Raw genomic sequence first — 27,741 nt, forward strand, 5'->3', positions numbered from 1 at the left:
GGACTTTTGAGGACTTTCTTCCCTGTGGAAAGGGGTGGGGGGCACGTGGAAGCAGAGAGAGAGGCTGGGGAGAGTCATCCTACTCCTAAGAAGCACATGGTGTGAAAACTGACTGCAAACCCCCACTCCCACCCCTCTGTGCCTCAAGGCAAAGGGGGAGGGAGAAGGTGAAGAAACTGGGAACAGAAGCTGAGCCCGGGAAGAAGGGAGGGGTGGGGGGAAGGTGTTTTGACTTTAAGATCTGGTTGTATCTCCCATTGTCCTACTCTGATGTTGGTAACAAATTAAATTTCTTTTGGTTTTATTCCTTATGATGAGTCTGTCTTTTGCCTGTGACTTTTTTAAGTGGTGAGAAGCCCTCCCAGTCCTTATTTTGACCAGCCCTTTTTTGGGGCATCATGGTGCTCAGTTATGTACCGGACCTAAACCACGACAGCCTTAGAAATTGCTTCGCTCATAGAAATTAATAGTTTTAGTCAACTCTAAAAGATTTGTGAGGCGTGACCTTTGCAGAAGTTGTATTGACTGATAGCTTCCCCATTTTGTTATTTTCATCCATTTGTTTAGAAGGGAATACATCAAAGGTTCTGTCTCAGGTTGAAATGTTAATAGATTTAGGGCAAACTGAACAAAATGAACTGCAAAATGATCGTCAGTATATTGTTTCTATGCAATGGTCTTGTGGCCATATGTATGCCCTCTTTTGTCCTCAAGAAGATAAAGAGGTGTCAGTCCAACTTTCTACTCCACCATAAACTGGTTAGTAGAATATGTTTAGTAAGAAACAAACATTTGAAACTTTGACTAGTATGACCCCTTTGTATCCTTTCACTGTTCTTGGTTATTAATGTTCAGATAATGTAGTAGAGTTTCTGCAGGTATAAGTAATCCAGAACTGAGGAAAAAAAATATATTACTGTTTCTAGTGTGTTTTTCAAATATCAAAAGTTTGAAATTGTTTGGAGAAGTCACATTTCCTTCAAGGGTTTACATCAGTTGTAAGAGTTTATAATTTTGACAGGAATATTTCCATACCATAGTTTCATAACTTTGGCATTAATAGATTTTGATCAAGTGATTTTGGCCATTTTTTCACCTTCAATTCATGAATCTAATGATTATCTATAATGTAGGTTCTCTAAAATTCCGATTGTTACTTACACTGATACATATTTTCTTTACACTGGTGTCCTACTAAAGCATTTGATTGAAGTGTAAGGGACCAAATGGAAACATTAAATTTCCAGTGACCCAGTCACAAATTTTGTGCTGCCAAATTATCTTAAAATTGTCTAGAATATTACAGAACATTGTTCAACAGCCTTCTAAAAGAAGTACGGCTACTAGATCACAAGAAAAAGACAGGTTTTTAGTGTTTAAATTGTCTAGATGTTTTCCCTATCTTGAGAATTGAGAGGATGTGAACAATAGGTGAACGTGCTTCAGGAATTTTTATGTTCCCTTACTTTCTAATTCTTGGATTTAAATTCAGTGATAATATTCAAGCATTTATGTTTTACTGTAATAAGCTACCTTCTGCTCTAGTCTTAGACATTTCAGTTTCCAGACAGACACGTTAGATTATGTTGATCATTTTTAACTTCACATTGCATGTGTATCTGCCAATTATTTTAATTTGTACCGAATTCTAGAATATGCATCAGATTCTTCACTATGATATTATTAAATTTATACTAAGCTTTGGAGACACCTTAGCCTTTTGTGGCTAATTCTAAGAAATAGAGTTAGTCTATGGACTTGATTATGAAATATTCATACTGCAACAACACACCTGGAGATGTCAATTAAATGAAAGCTGGATTATTTTAGAGATTGCGAACTCTAAATGAAATTCCTTTCCCCAGAGATTGCAGTCTGAAAGATTCTTTAATGTTACCAACTCTAGCAGTTTTGTTACACATTTTAGATTTACTAGAAAAGTGTCCCTCAATCACTAACTCTCAGTTGTTCTGTTATAATGTGAAACTCACTATTTTGATTTGTTTAAAGAAGTAAATAGAAAGATCAGCCCTTGCTGACTGTAAGAAGGAGCTTTAGGGGAAAAACAAAATAACCCTAAATCCTCATGAGTAAGAAAAAGAAATAGAACAACTCCCAGAATGGTCTTTATTGTGAGTAAGTTTTCAGGTTTTTGAACACCTGGGCATAACAGAGCTGAAGTTGAGTCATTCTGTGGTTTATCTGCATTTGTAAAGTACTACTCCATGCATATTTACAGCTCTTACAAAAATAACCAGCGTTCAACTCCCTTCTCTACTAGAAAGTTCTCTGTAAAACCTGGGACAAATAATCTTGGTTTGGAGACAGCACAAACTATGTCTGTGAATCCTTCTCAGCTGCCTCTCTGTAAACAGTGTTGCTATCTTTGTAAAAGAGTGAAATGCTTAGCTGTCATGGTAGTGTGGAAATATAAATACCAATAAAAACTTTTCAATTTATGATTTTTATGCATGCTATAAGAAACTCCTAGCTAGTTCTACTGTTTATTAAATAAAGCTCATATATATAGCTCATATATAAAGCTCATAATCATGCTCATAATCACAGTTGGTACACTAAGCAGTGTAAATAGTTGTAAATACTATTTTGAAATCATTTGCAAATGAAAACAGTTACCATCTTTTTTGTCAATTTGGGCATAGTTCTGTACCTTCAGTCGCTGATATATTGATGTAAACCTCTGGATTATTTCACAAGGAACAAATTGCATATTCTGCAAGTGTGTATTGACTAAGGTGTATATCTCTCTGCAGTTTCTTGAATGTTTTATTGCTAGTGGTTCTGTGAAAACTTTTTTAAATTTTGTAAATATTTCCTCTTCATCTTGTTTCATTCCTGATAACTTCATGCACTATTTAGTTGTGATACTTAAGTTGCTACATATATGAGCCAGCTTAACAGTCTATATATAAACTCTAGGTTAGGTTAGGTTTGAGTAGACACTTTTATCAATAACTATATATTCGAGTCAATTCCCCTAACTTAATTTTCATTTGGACACATTCAGTTATTTTATATTTTATGCTATAGTTGCATGAAATCGGTAGATTGTAAAATTTTCACTATTCTGAGATCTGGATATCCTTTATTGCTTATATAGTACCAACAATCTTGCCTTTCTAGTAGAAGCATTTGAATGAAAACTTCAAAGATGAAATTTCAAAATTCATCAGTCCATATATGCATGGTGATAACAAAGAAATCAAAATTTTAAATCTACTATTAAGTAACATTATGGATAAAATTCACAATGCACAAATAAGAAACCAGTATTCTCTAATATAGTCTTTACATTAGAATATTATTTGTGTCTTTTTCTCTGATTATGTTTTTTTCACTATATTGTCTGATAAACTGCACTTACAGATTCTCATTTATTCTGTACAGGCTCCATCATCACCTTCTTCACCCATAGCTAATGAACCAAAATATGAAAAGCGCTGGCAAGACACCTTATCACTTCCTCTATCAATGGCTCGAATCTCAAGGTACAAAGCTGGAACCGATAAATTAAGGTTAGTAATCTAAAAGGGAAAACATTGGTTTACCTAGCTGTACCTAATATTTTGCTGTGGAGTGTTGGCTCTATAAGAATTTTTTAGTAGAGATGTGAAAGTCTTTTTATTAAGAACTGTGCAGTCTGTCTTCTCTTGAGATCAGTGGCATGCATGGTGATTACCAAAGATAAAGTAAAATAGGACAACAACTATAGCTCCTAGATATATGTTTCTGTAATCTGTTGTATCTTGGGAATTCAGTTAGTATTAGCAGGAAGAGGCTAAGCTTGGCTTTATTTGAATTAATTTTTAAGGTACTACATTTCATTCCATATATCTTATAGAATTCTTTCATATATTCTCAAATTCTAATATTGTCAGTTAAGTCTCCTTTTTCTTTACAAATGATAACATACTGCACAATCTTCGTGACTATGCTACATATCATTGTCATATAGAAACTCATATTTGCAAGAGATTTTGAAAAAGTAAATGGTACAAAATACTGTGTTTTTGATCATAGACCCATTTTGCATCTCAGAGACCTATGTAATCATTCATAAAGTAGCCATGAAATAGGATGTCAGAGGTGATTTTCCTGGACTTCAGGAAAGATGAAAGCAAAAGTGAAGTTTAATAAAACTTCAATAAATAATGTGCTTATGAAAGGTTTAACACATTGCAGCATGCATCAGCTTTTTTCTGCAAACCATTCCATGTGGTAGGACTACCACAAATCTACCAGTAGTTGTGGTACGAGTAGTCCGATTCACCATATGTATGAGAACAGAAGTTCTTTCACTGTTGTTATTTTCAATTTTCTTTATGGTTTGCCCTGTGTTTATTTACTTCTTATTCTTGTTAATGAGAGAACTGGAATCTCTATTGAAGCATCAACTATACAGCTGACCTGCTACCAGGAGGTACCAGAAATTCATGTATATACCTTTCTTGATCTGTGCCATATTTGTTACTTGTTTCCCAAAAATGACCGGAAAAACAATATTTTTCTCATAGAACAGTTATGATGCTTGTAACTTATAGCAATTAGTCTCCTAAATCAGTTGGCAACTCCTCTCCCAGACTTTGTGTTAAAGCATCACAGATGAATAATAATAAATTTTCCAAGAAAAAATTTAGGTTCTTCCACAGTCTGTCTGAACTCTTACTTCCACTCGATTTAGTCTCTTGTTACTTCCTCCACCACTTCCTTCCTACTTCACTGGCCTCTTACCACTCAAAGCTTATAAATTCCCTGAATTAAGTAAACAAATCTCTGTGTGCACATTTAGACATCAACTCATCATGAACTGATCATCGATGTTCATAATTTTAAAGGACAATTGGAAGAAGTTAGAACACTAAAGCCTCTGAGTTCAGTTATCAACTTAAAGCAGTTTCACTCCTGTTCTTTGCACAATACGTATTAGGTGGAGCAATCCCAAGGGATTCCAGTCCACAAAACAAGAGTGTGTGCATTTTGAGAATTCTTTGAAGTAAAACAACTGATATTTTACTGGGTCTGGCTGTGATTAATTCAATTTTCTTCATAGCAGCCCATAGAGTGCTGTGTTTTGGTTTGTGACTAAATGTTAATAACATACCAATGTTTTTCTTGTTGCTGAGCAATACTTTCACAACATCAGGGATTTCTTAATGAGTGGGCCATGAGTGGGCAAGAAGCTGGGAGAGGACAGAACCTAGGGAGCTGACCAGAATCGACCAAAGGGATATTTCATACCATGTAACATCATGCTTGGCAATAACACTGAGTAAAGAGGGTTTGAGAGGAGCTAGCCATTGCTTGAAGATTGGCTGGGCATCATTCTGCTTGTGGAAGATGGTGAATGGTTGTCTTTGCATCACTTGTTTTGTTGTTGTTTTTTTCCTCTTCCTTTTGCTTATTAAGCTATCTTTATTTCAACCAATGAGTTTTCTTACTCTTCCTATTGTGTCTGCTGTCCCACTGGAGAGGAGTGGGGAAGTGGGTGACAGTGTGGATGCTTAGCTGCTGACCCAGGATAAACACATCATGGATATATTTTTTTTGTAAGGACTGAGGAATTTAGTGCTTTCAGTTTCAGTCTTGGAGAGACATACTGTCTTATGATGCATCTCACTCCCATATATAGTTAGAATACATAGCACTGCTTCATTACAGTTTTTTTTTTCCTTTTTATTGTAAACACTCTAAAGGAAGGTGAAATTATTCTGTAGAGCCTATCATCATCCCATGATACTTTAGTTCTACTAAATGCTCCTTGCTTGTTTTGGTAAATCAACAAGAGTATCTATATGAACATTAAAGGAATACCATCTTGAGATTAAATGTGGATGAGGTGTTTCCCCTGTTCTTACTAAAGGTGTTTATTTTTGTCTGAGGGATACCAGGCTGCTCTTATGTTATTCTCTCCTCCTCTGAAATACATGTACATATTCTTGTTATTATCCCAATTGTATCTGTTGTTTACATTTACCCATATTCATATAAGCATAAATTCCAACATTTGTCATTAGTAATTGCTCTTTAAAATCAAGTGTCTGCTCTGCATTAAATAAAAGCTACAAGCAATTACAAGTGTAAGTGGTGACATCAGTCTAGATAACAATCCTCCTTTCAACGATATCTACACATCTCCACTCCTTTCCACATTTCAGCCATCAGTCTAATGTCATTTGAATGAGTCCATGACAATTCCCCTGAATGTGTTATGGATCCTGCTGACTAATTTGCTAATTTTTCCATTCTCTGAATATCTACTTAGAGGCTATCTGCATACATTGGTAGACAGCTCTCTCTGTTTAGGGCTCAGGGCAAAACCAAATGAAACAGGGAGCAGGATTTCTCTCTATTGTCCCTCACCCTTCTAGGGGAGGATAAAAAGGGAATAAAGAGATGCTTCACACAGGACTGGGAGTTAAGACTATAACAAGTTTAATGAAAAACAGAGGAAATGAAAAGGTAAGTAATAAGGGACAAATTATATGTAACTATATACAAAACCCGATCCCGGTGGTCCTGGGTAAAAAGTGTCTGAGAAGTCCCTCTTGTCTGCCTTGACTTGTCACAAGGGACTTTAGTTATGCATGGGAGTGGATGGTGGTGAATGCCACCGAACACATGGAGGTAGGTCCAGCCATTCAGAAATGCCATCCAACACGGCCCAGAAAGGAAGGAAAAGCCTCCCATGAAAACTTTCAGCTTCCTTAGTTTTTTAGACTGTGGCCAGAAAGGGGAGGAAACAATGCTGTTCTCTGACCCCTAGAGGTTCTACAGCTTCCACCTGTCCTTCTCTCTCAACCTATTAACCCTTAAACCATAACAGCAGCATGCCTGCTTTTGCAGTATTAAATGAGTCCATGAGTCTGTATGTCATCCTTGTAAATTTATGTCTCCTTCATGTTCTTTGTCATAATTTTGTTTCAGTGCTTCATTGTATTTTATCATTTAAATTATCTCAGTTGGTCTTTAGGAGGTGCCCTGGCACCAGAACAGCCATATTACTTTTTAAGTGTGTTAAGTATTGGAACTATCTTCTGTAGTGTCACATACACAGCTGTGTACCTTCCCTTCAGCTAGATAGACCGTATGAAAGGCCTTTTCCTCTACTCCCTACCTGAATTAAATTCAAAGAGGTCTGTATCATTTTTTCCATCAAAATTATCTATATACCTTTCGCTTTTGACATTCTCTTGTAACTATGTAAAATGATATGGCTTGGGAAAGGATATTGAAGACTTTATAATTATTTTGCTGTCTATCTACTCAAAGGTAATGCACTCTCTGCTTTCCTCAATTCTTCTTTTTCCTGATAGAGCAACAGCTTTTTCACCTGTGGAATTCTTGCAGTTAGCTACAGCACATTTATCATAACTTTCATTACTAAAATCAATCACGGACTGATTGTTTTAGTATATACTATTGTGTATTCTATTTATAGTGACTGTAAGTCCAACTACCCTTGCTGTTCTGATGTGGTAAACTGCTGACAGCCAGTCTGGATGGCCTGTCTGACCTCACTCACTTTTCTTCTCTATCATATTCAAGACTCCTTCATATTTTCAGCATTCTTGTTCTAGTGGTGTAAATAAGCTCTGACTTTCAGATAACCTTAGGAACAACAAAAGGATTGTCTGTCCTAAGGTTGAACAAAGTCTGATATGTTACTGAATAACATCTTTTTGTTGTCTTTATTTTAAAAAATATAGAGTATGACAATGTGAGGCATGTGAACATCTTGCTTGGTACTTTTGACCATTTTTCAGTTAGAAACGTTAAATAGCTAGAATTGTCTGTTAGACTGTAGTATGCTTTTACTGTGATTTAGATCAAATCTAGTCCAATCTAATTAGATTAGGATATATTACTCTGTGGTTAAAGTGCGCAATTTAAATTCCTCAGTACTTAATTTGATTTTTCCAGTAATTTTGCCAAGAAAGTGCACACTCTTGTGTCATGAGATGACCAGGAACACCTGTATCTCTTTGATTGTTATTCTTTTTTCATTAAGACAAAGGAGTTACCTTTGAATTTTAATTTCACTTTTCATTTTATTTTTCTCAGGAAGTCTTAAGACTTAACCACACAAGAATATATTTTACATATATTTTAGATTTTGTCAGCACCATAGACATTAACAGAAACACGAGAGAATGGGATAGATTATTTTCCTTCCTTATATGTAAAGAAGAATGAAGATCTGGCAGAATGGGACTGCTAAGTGTGTTTGTCTATATGACAAAACAAAAGCAAAAAAGGTCCCCCAGAATATTTTAAAGGAAAGATAAAAACTGTAGAAAGATAAAAAATGTTACCCTTCCTCTTCTCAGTGCGGGATCTTTTCAGTTGTATCTTCAGAATGTATGAACATGGAAGATAAACATTGTATTAACTACCAAAATCACCTCAATTAGTGTATTTCATATTGTTTATATGATTGGAGTTTATATGATTGGAGTCTATCTGAATATTTCTATGCAGCATGCTGATTATTCTTTCGATTGCTTATTTATTCAATAACTTTTATTCACTTGACTTCATAAAATAACACCAGTACTTCTATAAGTCTACATGTCTCACCATCCATCAATTATGCAGAAAACAGTGCCCTATTTGAAATAATTGGTGACACAGAATCAGCATCATCAGTACAGAAAAGAAGTAAAATATATTATGAAGGGACAGAACTATTGGAAATGGGATGCAACACAGCATGTACAAAGCACAGGGGGGAGATGTTAAGGATTGTTACTACAACAAAAAAACCCTATGAAATAAGTTTGTCATAGGAGCCTACTGGAGCCTTTTGGTAGATGACAGCAGAGGACGGCAAACACTGGGTACAGGAATTAGGCAGAGAGTAGCTCTGAAACACTGCCATCCTGAAGACTTACAAAGGAGAAATAGACATTTTAGAGTATAGTGGAAGAAACACTTTAGAGAAGTAAGAAGTATTAAAACCATTATTCTGACACTAAAAAGGGCCCATCTATAGTCTCTCTACAATTTTAGTTATTCAAATTAAAACAAAATTTTCTATTGGAAATCTTCTCTTTTCCTAAAAGGTATTGTACTGTCACTTGCTGCTCTTATTTTTAGCTGTAGTACTTTAGGATTTGGTAACAGGTTTCCTTTGGCACTTCAGGAATTTCAACTTCTTTTTTCTTTTCCATTCTGCATAGAGTTGGAAAGTGACATTTGTTTTCAATGGCTTTTAGACTTGATAGCCTGGTAATAAAATTGATATACTTTGCTGTGGGAAATGTTTTGTGATTTCTGCCATGCATATTGTTTTTTTCACTATAGTTACAAACCACTAAAATTAGCTTGGCATCTGTCTCCGTGGAAGTCCGTTCTGTAACTTTTGTTCTAAATCTGTTTATCTTTGGAGCACTCCAGAAAGCAGTTTATTATGTCTTTAGGATTATGAGACACAGAACAATTTATTGGTTTTTACTACGTTTTTTAGGTGATACATGAGAAGACTAAGTCATTATTTCAGTGGATTTTTTTTAAAAAATATGCTGTGTACATTTTTTTAAGGACTGCTGTGTACATTTTTTTAAGGACTGCCTGAAGACTGCTATGTATGTTTTCCTTTAAAAGCATCATTAAAATAAATGTTTCCAGTGCATTTGCCACAATTCTGCTCAAGCAGCAAGACATTCTGGAAATCAATTGCAAGGGATCAAGCAAATGGAGGCTGCAGAATAAGATCTGCTCAACAGAATGTAACCAAGAAGATACCTGAGAAGCGACCAGACATTCTGCAGATCTCTCCACAGTAAGAGACTGACTTACTTTGGCTAGAATAAGCAGCTAAATTAAAGAAAAATAAAGGTATAAGGAGGAAAAAGAAGCTAGACAGTAGCTATGCCACACAGTTGGTATAAAAGATCAGCGCTGAATATTGATTCTTAGAGATTTGGACCAATTTAGTACCTGTTTCTTACATGCGAAGTGATGTAAAATGATTTGGCTAAAAATCAGACATTTTTGAATGCAATGCACTTGCAGTCTAAAAGTGTATCAAAAATCAGTGACATGAAAACTAAGGAAAATGCTGTTTCTTTGTGCTCTAGGGCAATATATTCTCATGCTTAAGTACATCCTTTTAATTCTGTTCAGTAGCGTGAAACCAACATAAGGAGAGTGAGCTGGTTTATTTTTTGAATCTTCATCCTCATTGTATTTATCTTTTCATTTTAAAATCTGTACTGCAACTAAATGCACAGGTGAAAATGAAGCACTTCAATTATTTTCAGAATGTGTGATCTCAGGAACCATTTCTGCTTTCCTGCAAAGATGATGTGTTGCTCTGGAAAATTGATACGACACCTCTTCACTCTTGTTTGTTCTAGTAAACAGCATCCCTTAGAAGACAGAACAGTGGATCATTCTGTGGCATATTGCTAGCAAGCATAAGAAAAGGCAAAATAAATCCTGTCCCACAAAAAAGATAAACAGATTATTACTCTCAGGGAATTGTTCATATTAATATTGTCACAGGGTTCAAAGAATTATTACCTTTTGTTTTTTATTTCTGGAGAATTTGAGACTTATTTTGTCTTTTGTTCTGCTTGCTGACAAGATATTAAATTCTAATTCACTAGGATTAGCTCAGCAAGACTACTCCCGGATGTCTTCAATAGATACCTCAGGATAAATAACCCTAAGTTTCTTCAGCAGACCTGCTTGCTTCCCACTAACTTTGATACACCTGGGAAGATGCCAAGCTAATCAAGTCTGTCTGTATCAGCATGGTAGTAAACTTCAGGTAAAACAGCTACTGTTTCAACTGAAGACAAGTGTCTAGGTTTTTATTAAGGAAATAAAATAAAATCTTGAGAAAAGTCATCTGGAAAATTAGATTCACATGTGACAGATATTGAATTAAAATATATTTTACTAAAATTCTTAACCTTTACTAAAACTCTTAGCCGCCTCTTAGCCTAAAATTCAGTTCTTCCCATTTCAGCTGGCACTGATAATACATTTTTCTCTTAGAAAAGTCTTTTGATTTAACAACTCTATAGTAGCTAACTGCATGTACAGCAAAATATGCTTTATTAATATTAATGAACATTAATTGTTAAAAGTGTCAATACCAGGAAGACACCTTAAGTCTACCAATGCGTATCAGTTATTCTGGCTGCCATTCTCACAAGACAGTGTTTATTTCATTAAAATAAATTAATGCAGTAAACACAACCCAGAAGAGGCCAGGAATTCAGGTCCATTCGTCATTTCAGCATGAAAGAGTGATTGAAAGAGGCCAAGTATAGAAAACAGTGCCTCATTGTTCCTTAGTGGAAATGTTTGCAGGAAACATAATTACAGACTGGGAGACAAGTCTGAAAATAATGAGAAATATGAGGGTGATTCAGCTCAAATTTCTAGGATTTAGGAAAAGCAAAAATTCATTTCTGTTTCTAGTTGTAATAGTACAACAGTAAAACAGTACAGCAGGAGTAGAAAAGATAAAGTCAGCTTGCAGCCTCAGCGAAAAGAAAACAAAACAACAGCAGCAATAACAGAAAGTCACCTTATCTTCTGGCATTGAGTTGACTTCATAGCATCTTGAGACCTCTCAAATTTATTATTTGGTATTAAATAGAAAGCTCACCCTTGTTGGCTGGCAGGAATAGGTGCTTAGTTGTGCTTCTTTATTTTTTTCTTTTCTATGTTTTGACGAAATGAAGAAAGGTGTCGTATTTAAGCCTCTAGAATTTATTTTCTTCTGTATTCCTGTGCTGTCTTGGTGCTTGCATTGATTGTTTCACTTAAAACAAAAACTTCAGCATTCATTTTGTTAAGCTTTTATTTTTAGTTTTGATATTGGTTTTTGCTTGCAGTCTTATATACACTACACTTTTCTAAACACAGCGTAATAACGCTGTATTATGGGTTCTGTAGAGGGAAGCTATTGTAACTGAAGGCAAGCAATAATGACAGTAAAGTTGAGTAAGGTTGAGAGCAAAATCACTGTATTGCTAGTACGGACTTCATAGTTGGCATCTTTTAACTTTAAAAAACCCTGACTCTTTCTTTTCCTATTTATTTTATTTCACTGATTTGCTTTCTGGTAAAATTAGCTTTATGCACGAGTCAGCACAGTGGGAACAGTGGTGCCATAAAGGTCTCAGTTCCCTGTGCCAGCAGTGTGACTACCTCCAGCACATCAGAAGCCTTGAATGAGACAGAGCTCCTAGAGAAGGATGTCCTGGTATCAGTCTGCAGGGGCAAGCGAACAGCTCTGCAGGAAAGGGCTTGTGGATCTTGGTGGACACCACATTGATCATGAGTCAGCTATACCCACTTTCAGTGATGAAGGGTAAACATGCTTGGGGCTGCTTTAGTAATAACATAGTGAGTGGGTCAAGGGAAGGGATTATTCTCCTCTACTTTGCATTCCTGAGGCTGCATCTGAAGTACTGTGTCCAGTTTTGGTCTTCCTGAGGAAAAGAGATTTGTATTTTAAACCAGTTAGTGAGGAAGCTAGATTAGAGAACTTGCAGGATCCCACACACATGTAATTCTGTGCAAATAAAATTTCAGTGAAGTGTTCAGACTTCTAGATGCATTTGTTTGAATCTTGTTAACTTGTCTTTTATAGCTGAACACCATAATTTAATAAAGGACAACAGGAGTTTTAGTGTAATCAGCCCTATTGTCAGCACCATGTTTCAAATGATAAAAGTTTGGTTAATGTTTATAATAAAACTTGCTATTTTTAGTCTTGATTGCCTGTGTTGGTTGCATTAGTTGAGGAGTTCCCGTCTGTGATCTTTCATCAGCCGCTTGTATAACTTTGTGCCGCTTGGATGAGACATTCACATTGCATACCTTTATGCATCTAACTGAAGCTGACATAATATCTAAGCACTCTGTGGATTTAGTGGGGAGCACATAGTATTTCTTTGCTGTGTTAAATGCTCTGGATTGTCCTCTCTATCTGTCTAAGAATTCTAGCATCTTAGCTCTGATATTTGAATTCAGTATCTGTTAGTCATTTTGAATGGCTTCTCTTCACAGCACCAAATTAAGTCTTTTTCCATGCTCTACTGTGTATCGATGCATAGGAGATGACAGATCTTCCCTATCTCAATGGGTGTTGAAGAGATCATACCTTAAGTCATTCTATTACAGCACTGTTGGGATCTTTGTTAGAGCCTTAGGTAAAAGGAACAGTATGCTTGAGAGGTTATTATTTCACTCAATTTACTTGAAGACAATAAAAGACTTTGTTTTGACCTTTTCCTTCTTTCTGAGGATGTGAAACAGATTTACCGAAATGAAAGTGACACAGAATTGTGCCATTGCCATCAGATTTTAGTGGTTATCATGATAATTCAATCATAAAGGAAAACAAGGGAACCAGCCAATGTGTATATATATAGGTCTTCAAACCAATAATGTTCTTTTTGCAAACAGCAATTATGACACTTTACAACTTTAACAGTAAAGCATATCAGTTCTCGTATATGTATCTATTAAGATACTTTGTCTTGTTAATATGTGTGTGATGGGTATTTTATAGGACCTATTTTAGCAAGTATATAAAGTTCAGTGTTCATGTTCACGATCAGACTCCCTAGAAATGATAAATGTTAGGTTAATATCTTGTTCAGTATGTCATGAATGCCTGTTAACCTCTGTGTCATTTTGAATGCTCATGTTGACATATATCATGAATTAAGCAGTAGAGGACTTCACCTTAGATCAGATAATCCAAACAAAACCCAACAACATCATAGAGCAGTATTCTTGATTCAGTAGTTTGCTGTCTTCTAGATTAGTACCATCCACCAAATTATATACAAAACAAATATATGCTCAATGATACAGGTAATTATATTGTTTTCACAATAGTGCATGACTATAATCTAATTCTTATGACAATCATGAGCACTTAAATAACCTATGTAGCTTTCTGAAGTTTAATTGCTAGGGGATTTCAGAGGTACTTACATAGTGCCTAACTTACTGCAGATACTAAGGAAAGTGTTGACATTTGCAGAATAAACTTCCTATAACCACGTAAAAATGCATAAAAAAAGAATAAAATGCAATTGCGCATTAGCATGTGTCGATGTTGTTTTGAGAAAGGGTCCTACATTCAAAAATTGTTTAAAGAAACTTCTAAGTAAATTTCTCAAAGTCTTATCTCATAAAAGAGCGTAAAAAAACATTGCTTAGAATGCAATGTAAAAAAAAAAAGAATCAAACAAATTAAAGCAAAATGAAAAAAAAAGTCATTTTGGTTTAATTATTTTTAATGTTTGTTCAAAAAGATCTAATGCATACTTGGTGAATACACTATCTTAAGTTCATTAATTATGAACATAATATGTATACTCAAGGGAAGTAAATGATCAGCACATATATATGCTGGTACAGAGAAAGTACTTATTGTATGTGTTGCTCCTGGTACTGCCCATCATTATCCTTTTTGTTGACTTTCTTTTGATTTGTAAAGTTAAGACTCAAAACTTGTAAAAAGGTGTAAAAATCACTTGAATACTGAGAAATATTGGGCAGTTTCAGAAAATTGACATATCTTCCTTTATGGATATATTTCTTCTTACTGCAGATCTAATGCATTTGAAGTGCTGGCACTTGATGGAGTTAGTACTGGGATACTTCAGTTTTATACAGCCCAGGAGAGTGCTGACTGGCTGAGAGCAATATCAACTAACATCAGTGATTTGACACTTCAAAATGTATGTTACTTTCTGCATATTTTCTTGTCTATGCTATTGTAAAATTATTTCTAATTTTCCAAGGGTAGAAAATAATTCACATTTAAGATACAATATATAAAAAGCATGCATATCGGGAGGAAAAGGAGAGAGGAAAGAGCAGGAAGAGGTTGTCTGATCAATCAAAAGTATCAAGAAGTTTTCAAGACTTGCAGTGTTGCTGCAAAACAGAGAGTAGTAGAAAATCATATTGCATTTATTATCTAAAGAATATTTAAAGCAAACTACTTATCCTTTCTAGTCATTTTACAGACCTTTAGATATGTACAAATATTTCATTTTTACATTTTTGTAATTAAAATGTGCTTGAAATTAGTATTTGTTGATTTTGAAGTGGGCATGTGGAAATTCTGTAGCTAGTCAAGTGTGACTTGTAGAGGCTTATTGGGAGACTATATTTTTACCTCTCTAAGTTGTCTAGGAGTTGATTTATTTAAGGTTGTATTGTTCCATCTTTGTCCTTAGAAGTATAAAGATGCTTATGCTATTTTAAGTTATTCCAGTACAGTTATAACTAACATTTGCTATTGCAAACAGAAGTATTAAGTAATCCCGGAAGAAACAGAAAATTATTATTTGGACAGCAGATTATTGTTCAGACAGCACATTATTATTCCAGGAAAGAACAAGTAAAAACTATTGAAGATTCTGGAATGAATCATAAAGTTAAATAGAGAACTTGATAATGTACAATATTGAAAGTATATTTCAGTCTTTTTGAAATGGTAGAAATTGATGATGAAAACATAAGAGCACAGCTGGCCCTAGAAAAAGTACATGTGAAGATTTTTAATCTTTTTTCCTTTAGATATTTTCAGACTACAACTTCTTTCATAAATTATTATTTAGTAACAAGTTTTTAATTTAAACTTGGTACTCTAAGTTAATTGTTGCTTAGTTCTTCAGATCATATTGTGTAGAATTTGCATTGGATTTCAACAACAGCCATGATAAATTGACATGTTTTGTTATCTTGGTGAGACACAGAGTAAAATCTGTACAGATCATATGAGGAGGAAGTAAATTTTTTGCTTGGACTTAATGCTTTACAGTTTTTGTCAGATGTGAAGCTTGCAGAACTGTACAATTGTAAGGGTCTTACCAGAGGATTATTTTAATTATTGATCATCAAAACAGGAGATATAATAGTCAGTGAGAATCCCTTTTATTGCAAACCATTTTTTAAGATGAGGACTGTGCAGCTGGAATGCAACTGAAGTGTACAGCAAAAGAATGCTGGAGAGTGCTCTCTGCCTCTGGGCAGCCAGAGGACTGTTTGACATCCACAGTGCTTAGGGCGAGGTCTTTGGATTAGGCTTCTTGAAAATCCCTTTTGAATGCCTCTTATTACCTTAATATTTTTGTTTCACAAAATTATTCTTTCCTCATCATACTTCTGAAACTGAGGTTAGGGAATGGATCTGTAATTCCTCAGAGCTTTTTCCTGTTTCTGCACTTCTCCACTCCTGTGGAGAGTCTCCCTCATTCTCCAGGTGTACCTCAAGATAATCACTACTGGTTCAAAGATTATTTCAGATAATGCCTTATCTACCTGCAGGTTAATATCTTGAGTCTTTGGTAACTCTGAATTCAATTCCTTCTCCAGGTATTTAAACTATTCATTTCCTATTGTGCATTATGCCATCATCTCTGTACATAAATTAATTGCTAGATAAATGGTCACAATAGATACTTTTGGCATAAAGAATGTCAGCATTCTTACCTGACCTATTACTATGTATTTAAGCAATGCTTTCCATTGTTCACTTTTTACTTCCACACATTTTTAGATTTTGTTTGTGCTGTTACTTGTTTCTTGACTTTAGTAACTCTTCCTGCACCTTAATCACTCTTACTTCATCTGTCCCTGTTCATGCTACTCTTTATATACCTCCTTTGTCATACATTTCCATTTCATTTTGAATAATTTATTTCAGAATTTTAGTTCTTAAAGAGCTCCTGATATGGATTGTTTTCTTACAGTGCACACCATATTTCATGTATCACTTTACCTTAATATACTTTATTTTGCTATTTTATCCTAATACAGTTTTGTTCAGCAACTAGCAACTCTTTGTCAGATCTTCTGCTGATAGCAGAAGACAATCCTAATGTTGGCAGTACAAAAATAGCTGCCACAATGTGACACTTCTGACATTTGAAGTACTGAAACATCTAACTTCTATGCAAAAGCAAGCTCTCTGGGGATCAAGTGTGAAGGAGGAATTGTCTTTCAGTAGTGAAGATGTGAGAAGCCGACACTGCATAGGGATGCTACCCTTGAATCATAGCATATCTAGAAAGTGTTACTTGGTAAATGAGAAGTAATGACGCTGGTACTAGCCTGGAGAGAGTTAGTTCTTACAAGACAGAGCAGCACGGGGAAAACTGCAACATGGAGAAAGATGTAGGAGTATCTTTTCAGCCCTCTTTACTGGTAGATGCCTTGTATGCTTAGCTCAGAAAATCTCCTAGTAACTGTCAGCTTTACAAGCAGTATAGATTACTTTTTTTGTTTTTCTTTATTTGTTTGTTTTTTTCTAAGGACCCTCACCCCAAATTATTCATCACTCAGTTCATATTCTTGTTTCACATAGTTCTCTACCAGTGTGAAACTTTCCTATCATCTTCCTTTGTGATCCAGTGTTCTAAAATCTCTTCACATTTACCTTTGGCAGAAAAAAAAAATAGAGATTAATCAGCACTTCTCATTTATTTCTTTACACTTTTTTTCTCACAGAAGGAGGTTCAGTTGAAGAAACTGAAGGGAAAGATTTAACAGAAACTGGCAGTGAAGCTGCCATGATGAAACAAGCAGCAGAGGAAGCAACTGGTTCTGCATGTGCTTCTCACTGCTTCTGTTCTTAATTTGCTCAGCTAGAGGGTTCTTTGTAGGCTGAAGTGGCAATGCTGTGCTGGAGATGGCTTTTTAGAAGAGAGTGCTTTGGAGTGATTTCTGTTTCTCCTTCTGTTTTGCACCATTTAGATAGCCAGCTATTAAATATGTGCGTTTTTTCTCGTTGATCTTAATACTTTTCCTTCAAACAAAACACTGAACATTACAGTAGTCATAATCAGTGAAAGCACCTAAAAGTAATGCTGCCAGTTCTTTTACATTATAGAGACATGTTTCTTATCTTTGTAACTTTCTCAAAGGTTTGGTTTATTTATTGTTTTTTTCTATGTATATTCTAATGGTGTTATTTAAAGAAAAAATCACAAATAAATGAGTAGTTCATAAGCAGGTAAGAGAACAAGTTCACATTCAGTTGTTCCACTTCAAACATTATTTATTATTTTTGTAAGTATGTCATTCAAGGTCAGGCTTGATGGGACTCGGAGCAACCTGATCTAGTAATGTTGTCCGGGCTTACTGCAGTCAGGTTGGACTAGATGATCTTTAAAGGTCCCTTCCAACTTAATACATGATTCTTTGATTAAGGTTAGACGGTTAGAAATTGAGGTTAGAAACTTAGAATTAGGCTTAAAAACAGGGCTTTTAGTTCAGGTCCTATTTATATCTTTGACAACTTTTTAAATTGTGTATGTCATAGTGTATAAACCTTTTCTTTCATGCCTTTGTGTACATATATATCAAAGTGAAACTCCATATAGTAGTGGAGTGTAATTTCTGTTTGAATAGGGAGAGACTTATGAAATATGAGCTTTAAACATGCGTATAAAGACAGAAAGAAGATTGAGGAGGTCTTGCTCTCTTTATACTGCAGAATGTGGGGCACGTGCAGATGAAAACAAAATGCTTGTGTTTTCAGGAGTTTTATACAAATTTGACTGCTTAATGATTATACAGACAATTCTATTCCCAGGGTAGAAATACACAATAATGTTTCTTTACTGCTACTTTATTTTTGTTTTTAAACTCAAAAATTTTCATTTGAAAGTACCGCAATTCAAACCTTTGAGGTTGTAAAGGGAAGTCAGTAAGAGTAGGAATCACAACACTTAAATTTAGCCAAACAACAAGAAATCACATAGCATCCTTTTATAGCCAGAGGGAAAAAATAGATGCCTGCCAATATCATTCTCTCTCTCTGCTGTCTGGAAAGAGAATATAGGTATATTAAATGTATAACTGTTTTTCCTTTTTTTGCCTTACCAAAGTTGAGATAAATCCCAGCCTGGGAGGTATTTAGAGTTAGGTACATGGTTCTGAATCATTTAATCTCCATTCTGTTCCTGCCCTCTATGTACTCATTTGGAACAGAGTATACGAATTACAATTACTTAACAGTTCCTTTTCCAAGTTGCCTGTAGTCTTTGCAGATCCAGGTTTTTGCTTTTAGTTCCTCTGCTGTTTCCAGCTCCCATTACTGTAATGCAGTGCTGAAAGCTCATGCACTGCCACCAACGTGTAGTGTATCCCATTTGTATTCCTGTCTCTCTGCACCAGCTGTGGAGTCACGCAGAGAACATGTGGTGCCAGGTGAAGTGGAGAGTGCATACTTCTCTCTCCTCAGCCCGTGACATAGGGACATATTATGATGCAGATCTTTTCTCTCCCTGCTTTGAATAGGGAATGAGCTAAGGCTGTGCAGTGAATAGCTGTGAGGTCCAAAGCATTCTTCCCTATTACCCTTACCAATGGGAAGATGGACTGGTTATGAGGATGCTCTTCACAGTACTCTTCCCTCATTCTGCAGAAAAACTGCATGGCCAGTCTCACACCCATTTTTCCAGTCACATCTGAAAGCGATAAAATAAAAACTAGGATAACAACATTTTTTTACTATCATATAGGGAGCTTAAGTAGTTTGATTGAACCAAAAAGGAGGGTGCAAGTAGACAGGATACCTGCTAACCCTTTTTATTTGCACTGCTTTATGCTATAGTAATCTTATTATTCCACATGTAATAATATTTTTATAATGATATTTTATGTGTGTATAACATGGCTTCTGTATAGTTACTTTGTCTATGTATTTGTCTGTGACTCGGACTGGTGAGGTTTGATTCCTTCTACAACACTGAGCACATCACCAATTTGTTTTATCCAAGTTACAGAATTCTTGAGTTCCCTCTGGTTTGTTACTGTTGGGGCCTTGAGAGCACCAAGCGGCTCTGCCACCTCTTCCCTTTCCCAAAGTGCTCCAGGCATGGTGCAGCAATGCAGCCTGGGGTCAAGGAACCTTCCTGCACCCACCCCCTCCTCCACTTGGCAACTGCGTGTCAGCTCTGTCCTCATCATTGGTGCTTGTCTGTGTTATGGTGCAGGTTCCAGCACCTGTAGGCTGTGAATGGCCTCTGTTCTGGTGGTCTCATGGTCATTAGATGTTTATGTTATGGTGCTTGCACAGCATCAAGGCTTTGATTTTTTTCTCACTCTGAGACCCCTGTCCCCAGTGGAGGGGTAGGCAAGGAATTGAACAGGCAATGGCATCACCACCTTTACTGAGCTGCATGGCTGCAGACATGTTCTGCTTCCAAACATTTCCACAGATTTGATCTTAGAAATCTGGTACTGCTAGGATCCAAGCGATAGCCCTGTGGCAATTGTAGTTCTTCTTGTGCATAGATGTAGCGTTTCATCTATCACAAACCTTTCATTTGTTATATAGCAGGGTTTTTGAGAAGATCCTTTGGAAATACTCAACTGTAGGACACCTTGCAGCTTATAAAGTTGCATTTAGGGAAGTCTGTTTTTCCAGTCATTTAATCTTTTCCTGTCTAGATTCCATATCATTACTGCACTTACTGATATTGCACTTTAAATAAGTATTTCACTTTGGGAAAGGAAATATCTGTCAGAGTTTGTCCACCACTTATCTGTGCAAACTACTACTGCCAAAGAAAAGCCAAAATCAACAAAACTCTTCATTATATGAATAGAGAGGAAGAAAGACTTATCTTGAAGAGTAAACTAAAAGGAAAATCTAAACAATATTCTTTTAATCTTTAAACATGTCTTATGCTCTGTGGCCTTCATTTCACAAGTACTTAATCACATGCCTCATTTATAGATCTGCTCAAGCAATAATTTAACTGAGACCTAAGTGAAGTGTCTACAGTACAGTGTAATATTTTCACTCAGAGTGGCAAAGTTAAATTCATAAATGGACATGTTTATGAAGGATTTCATGAAAACTCTGATAAAAAGCTTCATGTCTTTTGAGTTGTTTGTTTTGTAGACTTAGTGTAAGAGTGAAAATCTAGTATTTATGCATTGAATTATTTAATTTCTTATAAATGCAATTTGGAAGTATTAATACAGTATTCAATAACTAAGTCAATAATAATTGCATCGCAAAAACTCTTCAGCATATTAATAACTCTTTGTGTTCTTCTATTTCTCTTTCATAGATGAAAATGGCAAATAAATGCTGCTCTCCCTCAGACCAGGTAAGACTTTCATTATATTATTCAATTTTTAAAATTCTCATTGCATTAAGCTGTAAAATATGTAGAATTTACATATACACATTTAAACAGTTTTAAAATTTTAGGGTAAAAACAACTTTTATATGGCTTGAAGTTCTGGAATTACCTAGTTAATAGAGCAGATTCTCACTAATCCATAGTAATGAGTAGAATCCTCTACTATAGACCTGAAAAGTAGATTATACAAAGCCATGAAATAAATGAGAGGGGAACAGTGGAACTCACAACCAAGTCTTGTAAAGCATAGTCTGTGTTTGCATGCATTATTGCAGCAGTGAGTCTGACAAGTTAACTCTGTATTTACACCATATGTAGTGCACAGAAAGCCAAGGAATGTATTACAAATCCAATCTGATTTGCATATGGCATGCTGTGCAGACCATGTTTTTCCATGACTTTTCATCTTGGACTTTTCATAAGATATTTTTTCTGTTCCAACTAGCCAAACGACCTGAAGACCCAGATGAATTTACCACATTGGGAAATATTTTGACTTCTTGTAGCACTGCAAAGAGTTTTTTCATTTGCATTGTAAAATATAATAGTAGCATTTTCCACACTAATTCTCTAATTCTGGGAAGTACTTTGAAGCGTGTATTATAAAACCAATGGGTTTCAATTATGTGTGGTTTCATTCCATCAATCTGGCATTTAATCATTACTCAGGAATAAAAAGCCTGATCTCTGCTCTTTCCAATGCTGGTTTTGTTGATTATAAAAGTGAAAATTAGGCAAGGTGTCTTTTATATTGTTTTACTGCAGAAATTTATTATGGAATTTTATTGCAGAAGTCAAAGACTGTCAAAAAATCTTCATATCGGGATCAAATAAATATTTGTTAGCTCAACAGCTTGTATATTCTTTCATATGTTGCCATTTCACCATCTGATTTGTAAAATGTGTTTGGAAATTTATAGACTTTTCTAGAAGTTATCAAAAATATTTAACCATTGACTTTTCTTATGCACTATTTTCTTATATTTGGGTCATTACACTGGAAAAGAAAAATACCTTAAAAACCACTATAGACTTTAATTCCATGTGTAGTAGGTTATTAGATTACTCCCAAAACTAACATAAATACCTGTTCCTTATAAGAATGGAGCATTTAATTACACTCCCTGCCGTGACTTTTAATTATGAATTAAACTGTTATGAAAAGCGAGTGATTATAAATGCCAGGGGAAAAGGTATTGAATTCAGATATCTTTTGTTGGATGAACTCTCTACTGCAAGTACTTAAGTAACTATTCAAAGTTTATTCATATCAGTTTGGCCACACATAATGGGTTTAGTTGAAAAAAAGGAACTCACATTCTTCCTCAAATTTTTTAAAATATTAGGGACAGTCATTTTACATATCACTAACTACCCAATTTGATCTCCTAAATAAATGGGCTAGTCTCCATAAACTGCTTAGACAGTCAGGTGCAGAAAATTACTCTGTATCAGAGAGTTGTTCAAATGTGGAATGCTCATCAATGCTCTAAATCATCCTTTATAGAAGCTTTTTTTTCTGTCTTGACTATACTGAGGTCCTTAGAAGAACACCCTCTTAACATATCATCTGAAGTAAGACAGTACAAATCTATTCCACTTTTTTCCATTCCAAATGTGAAAAGAAGGGAAGATACAATTGATTTCAGGAACTGAAAATTTAAGGTGGGACTGACATCAGCAAGCATTGGATTGTTCTCTGCCAAGAAGTGAGAAAAAATAAAGCTTATAATGAATTTGGGCAGATCAAGTAAATAAAGCAAGCAAACACAATAATAAAGAAGCAAATGTTAAAAATTCAGGCTTTAAAATGTCCTGTGAAAAATTGCTTTGAAAGCAACCAAAATGGGATTCTCTCATATATTTATATCATAGAGGAAGAAAATAAAACTTGACGATAACTGAAAACAAAAGAGGACCCTTTTTTAATGGAGCCTAATAATGTCAGTTACATAATATTTGTACAAACCTGAATAGCTCTTGTTAATACAATTGGTTTAAAATTAAGAGAAAGGATAAGCTTAAGAGATTGGATGTCACTGGAGGAGATGCCTCAAAGTAAAATTGGTGATAACTGCGACTTTATATTTGCTTTTGAGTATGGACATTCCTGAGGAATTAAACAGGCCCTTAGAGTTTGTTTATTGTGTTGCCTGCAGTTACTTTTCTTCATTGCCTTTAGAGTCCAATTTAATCTTTCATAAAGGGATGAGATTGGACCAGGATAGATTCAGATACTTTCTTATAGGTAATTAAAAACTGGGATTCAGGGCCAAGAACATAAAAAATTACTTTTCTATATACAGCTTTCTTTCCTGACTTTCATATTACCCCTGACTGGTTTTGCTGAAAACTGAATCTCCAGAACATAATGAATTCCATGGGCAAACAATTAAGCAACTAGAATAGAGTGCCCAGAGAGGTTGTGTAGTCTGCTTCTCTGGAGACATTAAAATCTGCCTGTATATGTTTCTGTGTGATTTTCCCTAGGTGATCCTGCTTTGACAGGTAGGTTGGACTAGACAATCTTCAGAGGTCTCTTCCAATCCCTACCATTCTGTGATTCTGTGTAATTATTATGAATGTATTTGTACTTTTAAAACAAACAGTTCCAGGTCATGGAACTAGTTTGCATTGTCTGGTTACTTTCACTTTTAAAAATTCTCTTCTCCCACCAAAGCAAGGTGTCTGGATTTAAACTGCCTATTGGAAATTATTCCCACCAGTGCTTAAATCTCAGACTGTCTCTGGGAATTGTCTGGAGAGTTCTAGTTATCCTAACTCTTGTCATGCTAGTTAGTCCATGTCAAGGACTACAAGGTTTTAACAAATATACAGAGATTACATGAATTTAAAAGATATTAAATGAGTACCACTGCTGAAGCTCTGGCTCTAAGTGTATATATAACCTGTGTAGATGATGAAGCACACAGCATCTGTACACTGGATACTTTTAGAGCATATTGGTGCTCCACAAGGAGAGAGGGGGATTGAGCCAGGTTGTACATTATTTTATTGATTGTGAAGGATGTTTACAGCCACCATTCTCCAAATACTGTACCACTTGATTCTGCTTGATAAAATGTATTATGGTTCTCTAGCGATTTCAAAACACTTGACTCTGTGTTATCAGATACGCACTGCTGGATTGCTCTATATTTTTTACGAAAAAGTAAATTAGGCAATTCTCTCTGTGTACAGAAAAACTACTTGCAAGGTTTTTTATTTTATATGCTGGATTTTTTTAATGTTTTTAAAACTATTACGATGATTTCCTGTTGTCCACTAAAACGATACAGTTTCTTCAATAGGAAAATATTGATGAGATATTAATTTAGACTATGTATATTTTTTCTTCTGATGTTGTATATCAGATTTTCACTACATCCTATGATGTCTCTTTCCTTGTTTGATTTGATTTTTTGCAGTAACCTCTTCATTGACCTCCAGAGGAAATCATATAGAAAATGAAATCTAGAGACAATGTATGTAAAAGCAAAGCATGTGATAGTACCAGGAAGGCCAGGACACAGATTAAGATGCAACCAGCAAGGGACAGATTAGTAGCATTTTTTTAATGCTACTCTAAGTGCATTAAAAGCAAGAAGACAAAGGAAAATGCTTATCTTCTACTCAACATATCAGAAGTCAGACTTCACTAAAAAGGTCAACTTCCAAAGACAGTTATTGCAAATAATGCTAGCAAAACCCAATACAATCTCTGATTACAAAGGGAAGTTTTGGTGGTATGTATGCTTTTAATGCCTGGTGATATTTGAAAATCTTGTCAAAGTAATCTCAGAGCTATTATCAAGATATTTCACAGAATTTGTGTCTGCCAGGTGACATATCAAAAGACTAGGAAAGAGCAAACATCATGGCTGTTAATGGAAAAATAAAAAGAAGTTGGAGAATTTAACTTCAATCTCTAGAAAGAAACTTGAAATAAATAAACAAAATATTTGTATGCAGCTTTAAGATAACAAATGAATGTCTGTCCTGAAAGATTTTTCAAGAACAGTGACAATCAAACTAATTTCTTCCTGTGATAGTACAACACATCTTGTAGATGGGTGTCAGGCAGTTTCTGCAACATATATTGATTCCAGTAAGGTTTATGACATTTCTTGACATTGAAATATTTAAAACAGGTATTACACAGATTTCATTGTATAGACCTTGTTGGATAATCCAATAACAGATATAAATGGCTTGCTTTCAAAGCTGACATATTGACTAGAAGTCCTGAAAGGGTCTGTTCTGGATCCAATTTCTTTGAATACTCCCTGTAGTAGCATTAGCAAAAAGTAAGCCTACTAGTTTTGCAGACACAGAGCTTTAAAACACAGTTTCAAACATAATCCTGACATATTGAAGAATGAGTCTGAAAAACAAGTTAGAAGCTAATTAGGGTATAGTATATAGGCTAGAATAATCAAGTATATGTGAGTGGCTGTGATAAACAACTGGAGAAGTTGTTACTGGAAAATACTTGAAGAGTATCTAGGGATGTAAATTCTTTTAGGGAGGTCTGGTCCATCCTCCATTGCATTTCTAATGCTTAGGGAGGCCATCCCTGATGCCCCTGTCTGCAGAAGCCAGTCAGACAGAGATGGTAAGAAAAACAACATGTTTGTTGATGTGATTTATAATTATGGATTATTATTACATCAGCCTGTAATAATCAGGTACATGACTGATCAACAGAGATCTCCAAAAGCCCCATTTATATGGTTTGCCTTATATTCCTTTTTTCCATTTTTCCCCCATAAGGAACCAACCCACATTTTATTCATTCTCCATTGACCCTTATTTTTCTTGATTTTTCTCTTATTAACTCTAGAATTTATCTTTTCCACTCTTTTTTTGATTATTATTCTCTGTGATGTCAAATGATAGGACAAGGGGCAATGGGTGCAAGCTGGAGCATAGGAGGTTCTATGTGAACATAAGGAAAACCGTTTTCACTGTGAGGGTGACAGAGCAGTGGAACAGGCTGCCCAGAGAGGTTGTGGAGTCTCCTTCTCTGGAGACATTCAAAACCCGCCTGGATGTGTTCCTGTGTGACCTAGTCTAGGTGATCCGGCTCTGGTGGGGCGGTTGGCCTGGATGATCTTTTGAGGTCCCGTCCAACTCCTAACATTCTGTGAGTCTGTGATTATATGATCCTAATTCTGAATAAGGAACTTTTCAAGTATGGAGAATTTTCCCATTGTTCCTCACAGCAGAACTGCTGCCCCAGTTATGCCATGAACATGTTCATTTGGCTTCATGCTGCAGAATAAAAGAAAAACTGCATGTGGTCTTGTAACATCAATTTATCTTGTTGGGTTTTTTTTTTAATTTTCTCAAAAACAGAGAAAAATATTTTTAAAATATATCATATAGCAATAAAATTACTGTCTCCTAATTGTTAGTCTGGAAAAGTCAGATTCTTGCAGACTATAATTTCACCATTTACACCTGTAGAAAGGGAACAGGACTTAATTCTCTTAAGCATGAAGAAATCATGTAGAGATAGAGTTGTGATCTTCCGTGGTAATTGTTTTAACTTTATTTGTATGTGCAGTCAGTTATGCAATGTCTAATGAAATTCTCTTGGTCTGCTTCAGAGATTTTTTTCTGAGAGATCAGATTTTCAGATCTTCACTGAAAAAATGTGACTGTAATGGAAGAAGGACCACTTTAAAGCACTTAAAATTTTTGACCTCTAGTCAGTTAGCTAGTAGTAGTGCCTCTGTGAGGTAAATACCTATTACTTGTATACTAATTTTAAAGAGAAGCAAACACAGAAAAAAAAGTCAAAGTATTTGCCAGACTTGACAAAACAAATCTATACATAATAGAATTCTGAAAACAGTGGTTGCATTTCTGAACATATTTAATGAAATCTCACTGTGCTTTATAAAATACATTCACAGTATGTTCATGCTGTTTGTGTGTCCCTTTTTTGTCATGATTAAATAGTTTATATCAATTATCCTTTGACATTTTACGACTTCAGAACATTGCATTCTAGAAACTCTATAGAATATGTCAGACAAAGGAAACCTATTCCTATTTAAGGAAAAATATATGAAAGAATATATTTAAGCAGTGTTTCTTACCCTAATCTGTTGGCCACATCTTCCAGCAGTCAGTTGGGTCTACATTGGCAGTGAGTGAGGCAAGGTAATTCTGTCTTCAGTGAAGAATCATGGTCTTCGATTAAGGTTCTTGAGCTTCCCTTAGCTGTTAGAATATTTTAAAAAAAGCTAGCAACTCTTCTTTGTTCTCCTTTTCTTTGTATATTTCTGCCTTGTAGATTGGGAGAAAGATTTTAGAGAGTATCATTTTCTGTACAAGCATCTCTCTTCACAGCTTTTAGAACCCATTGCCTCTCCATTCAATATTACAGAACTGTGATTTCACTGGATTATTACTATGAGATCAGTCCTTCTTCAGGTTTATTCTCCAATTAATTATGTCAACACATTTTTAAGTAGAATTATCATTTTATTGATTGTGGGTTAACATGTGGAAGGAAGCTCGGACTGAATTTTCTTCTTTGAGAACTCTTTTGCAACAG

The 27,741-nt window shown here is 35.2% G+C and overlaps 1 protein-coding gene across 1 annotated transcript in view; it reads left to right on the forward strand.

Moving 5' to 3' along the window:
- Positions 1 to 3,408: 3,408 nt before the first annotated feature.
- Positions 3,409 to 27,741, forward strand: part of SNTG2 (syntrophin, gamma 2) — a gene marked incomplete at its 5' end in the record, with an annotated part of 61,681 nt that continues 37,348 nt past the window's right edge. The window contains 3 exons of the mRNA XM_010183692.1: positions 3,409 to 3,536; positions 14,612 to 14,741; positions 21,099 to 21,137. Coding sequence (XP_010181994.1) covers positions 3,409 to 3,536; positions 14,612 to 14,741; positions 21,099 to 21,137 — 297 coding nt within the window. The remainder of the gene's footprint in view (positions 3,537 to 14,611; positions 14,742 to 21,098; positions 21,138 to 27,741) is intronic.

Source organism: Mesitornis unicolor, unplaced genomic scaffold, assembly GCF_000695765.1.
Source record: "Mesitornis unicolor isolate BGI_N332 unplaced genomic scaffold, ASM69576v1 scaffold15224, whole genome shotgun sequence".
Classification (NCBI taxonomy): domain Eukaryota; kingdom Metazoa; phylum Chordata; class Aves; order Mesitornithiformes; family Mesitornithidae; genus Mesitornis; species Mesitornis unicolor.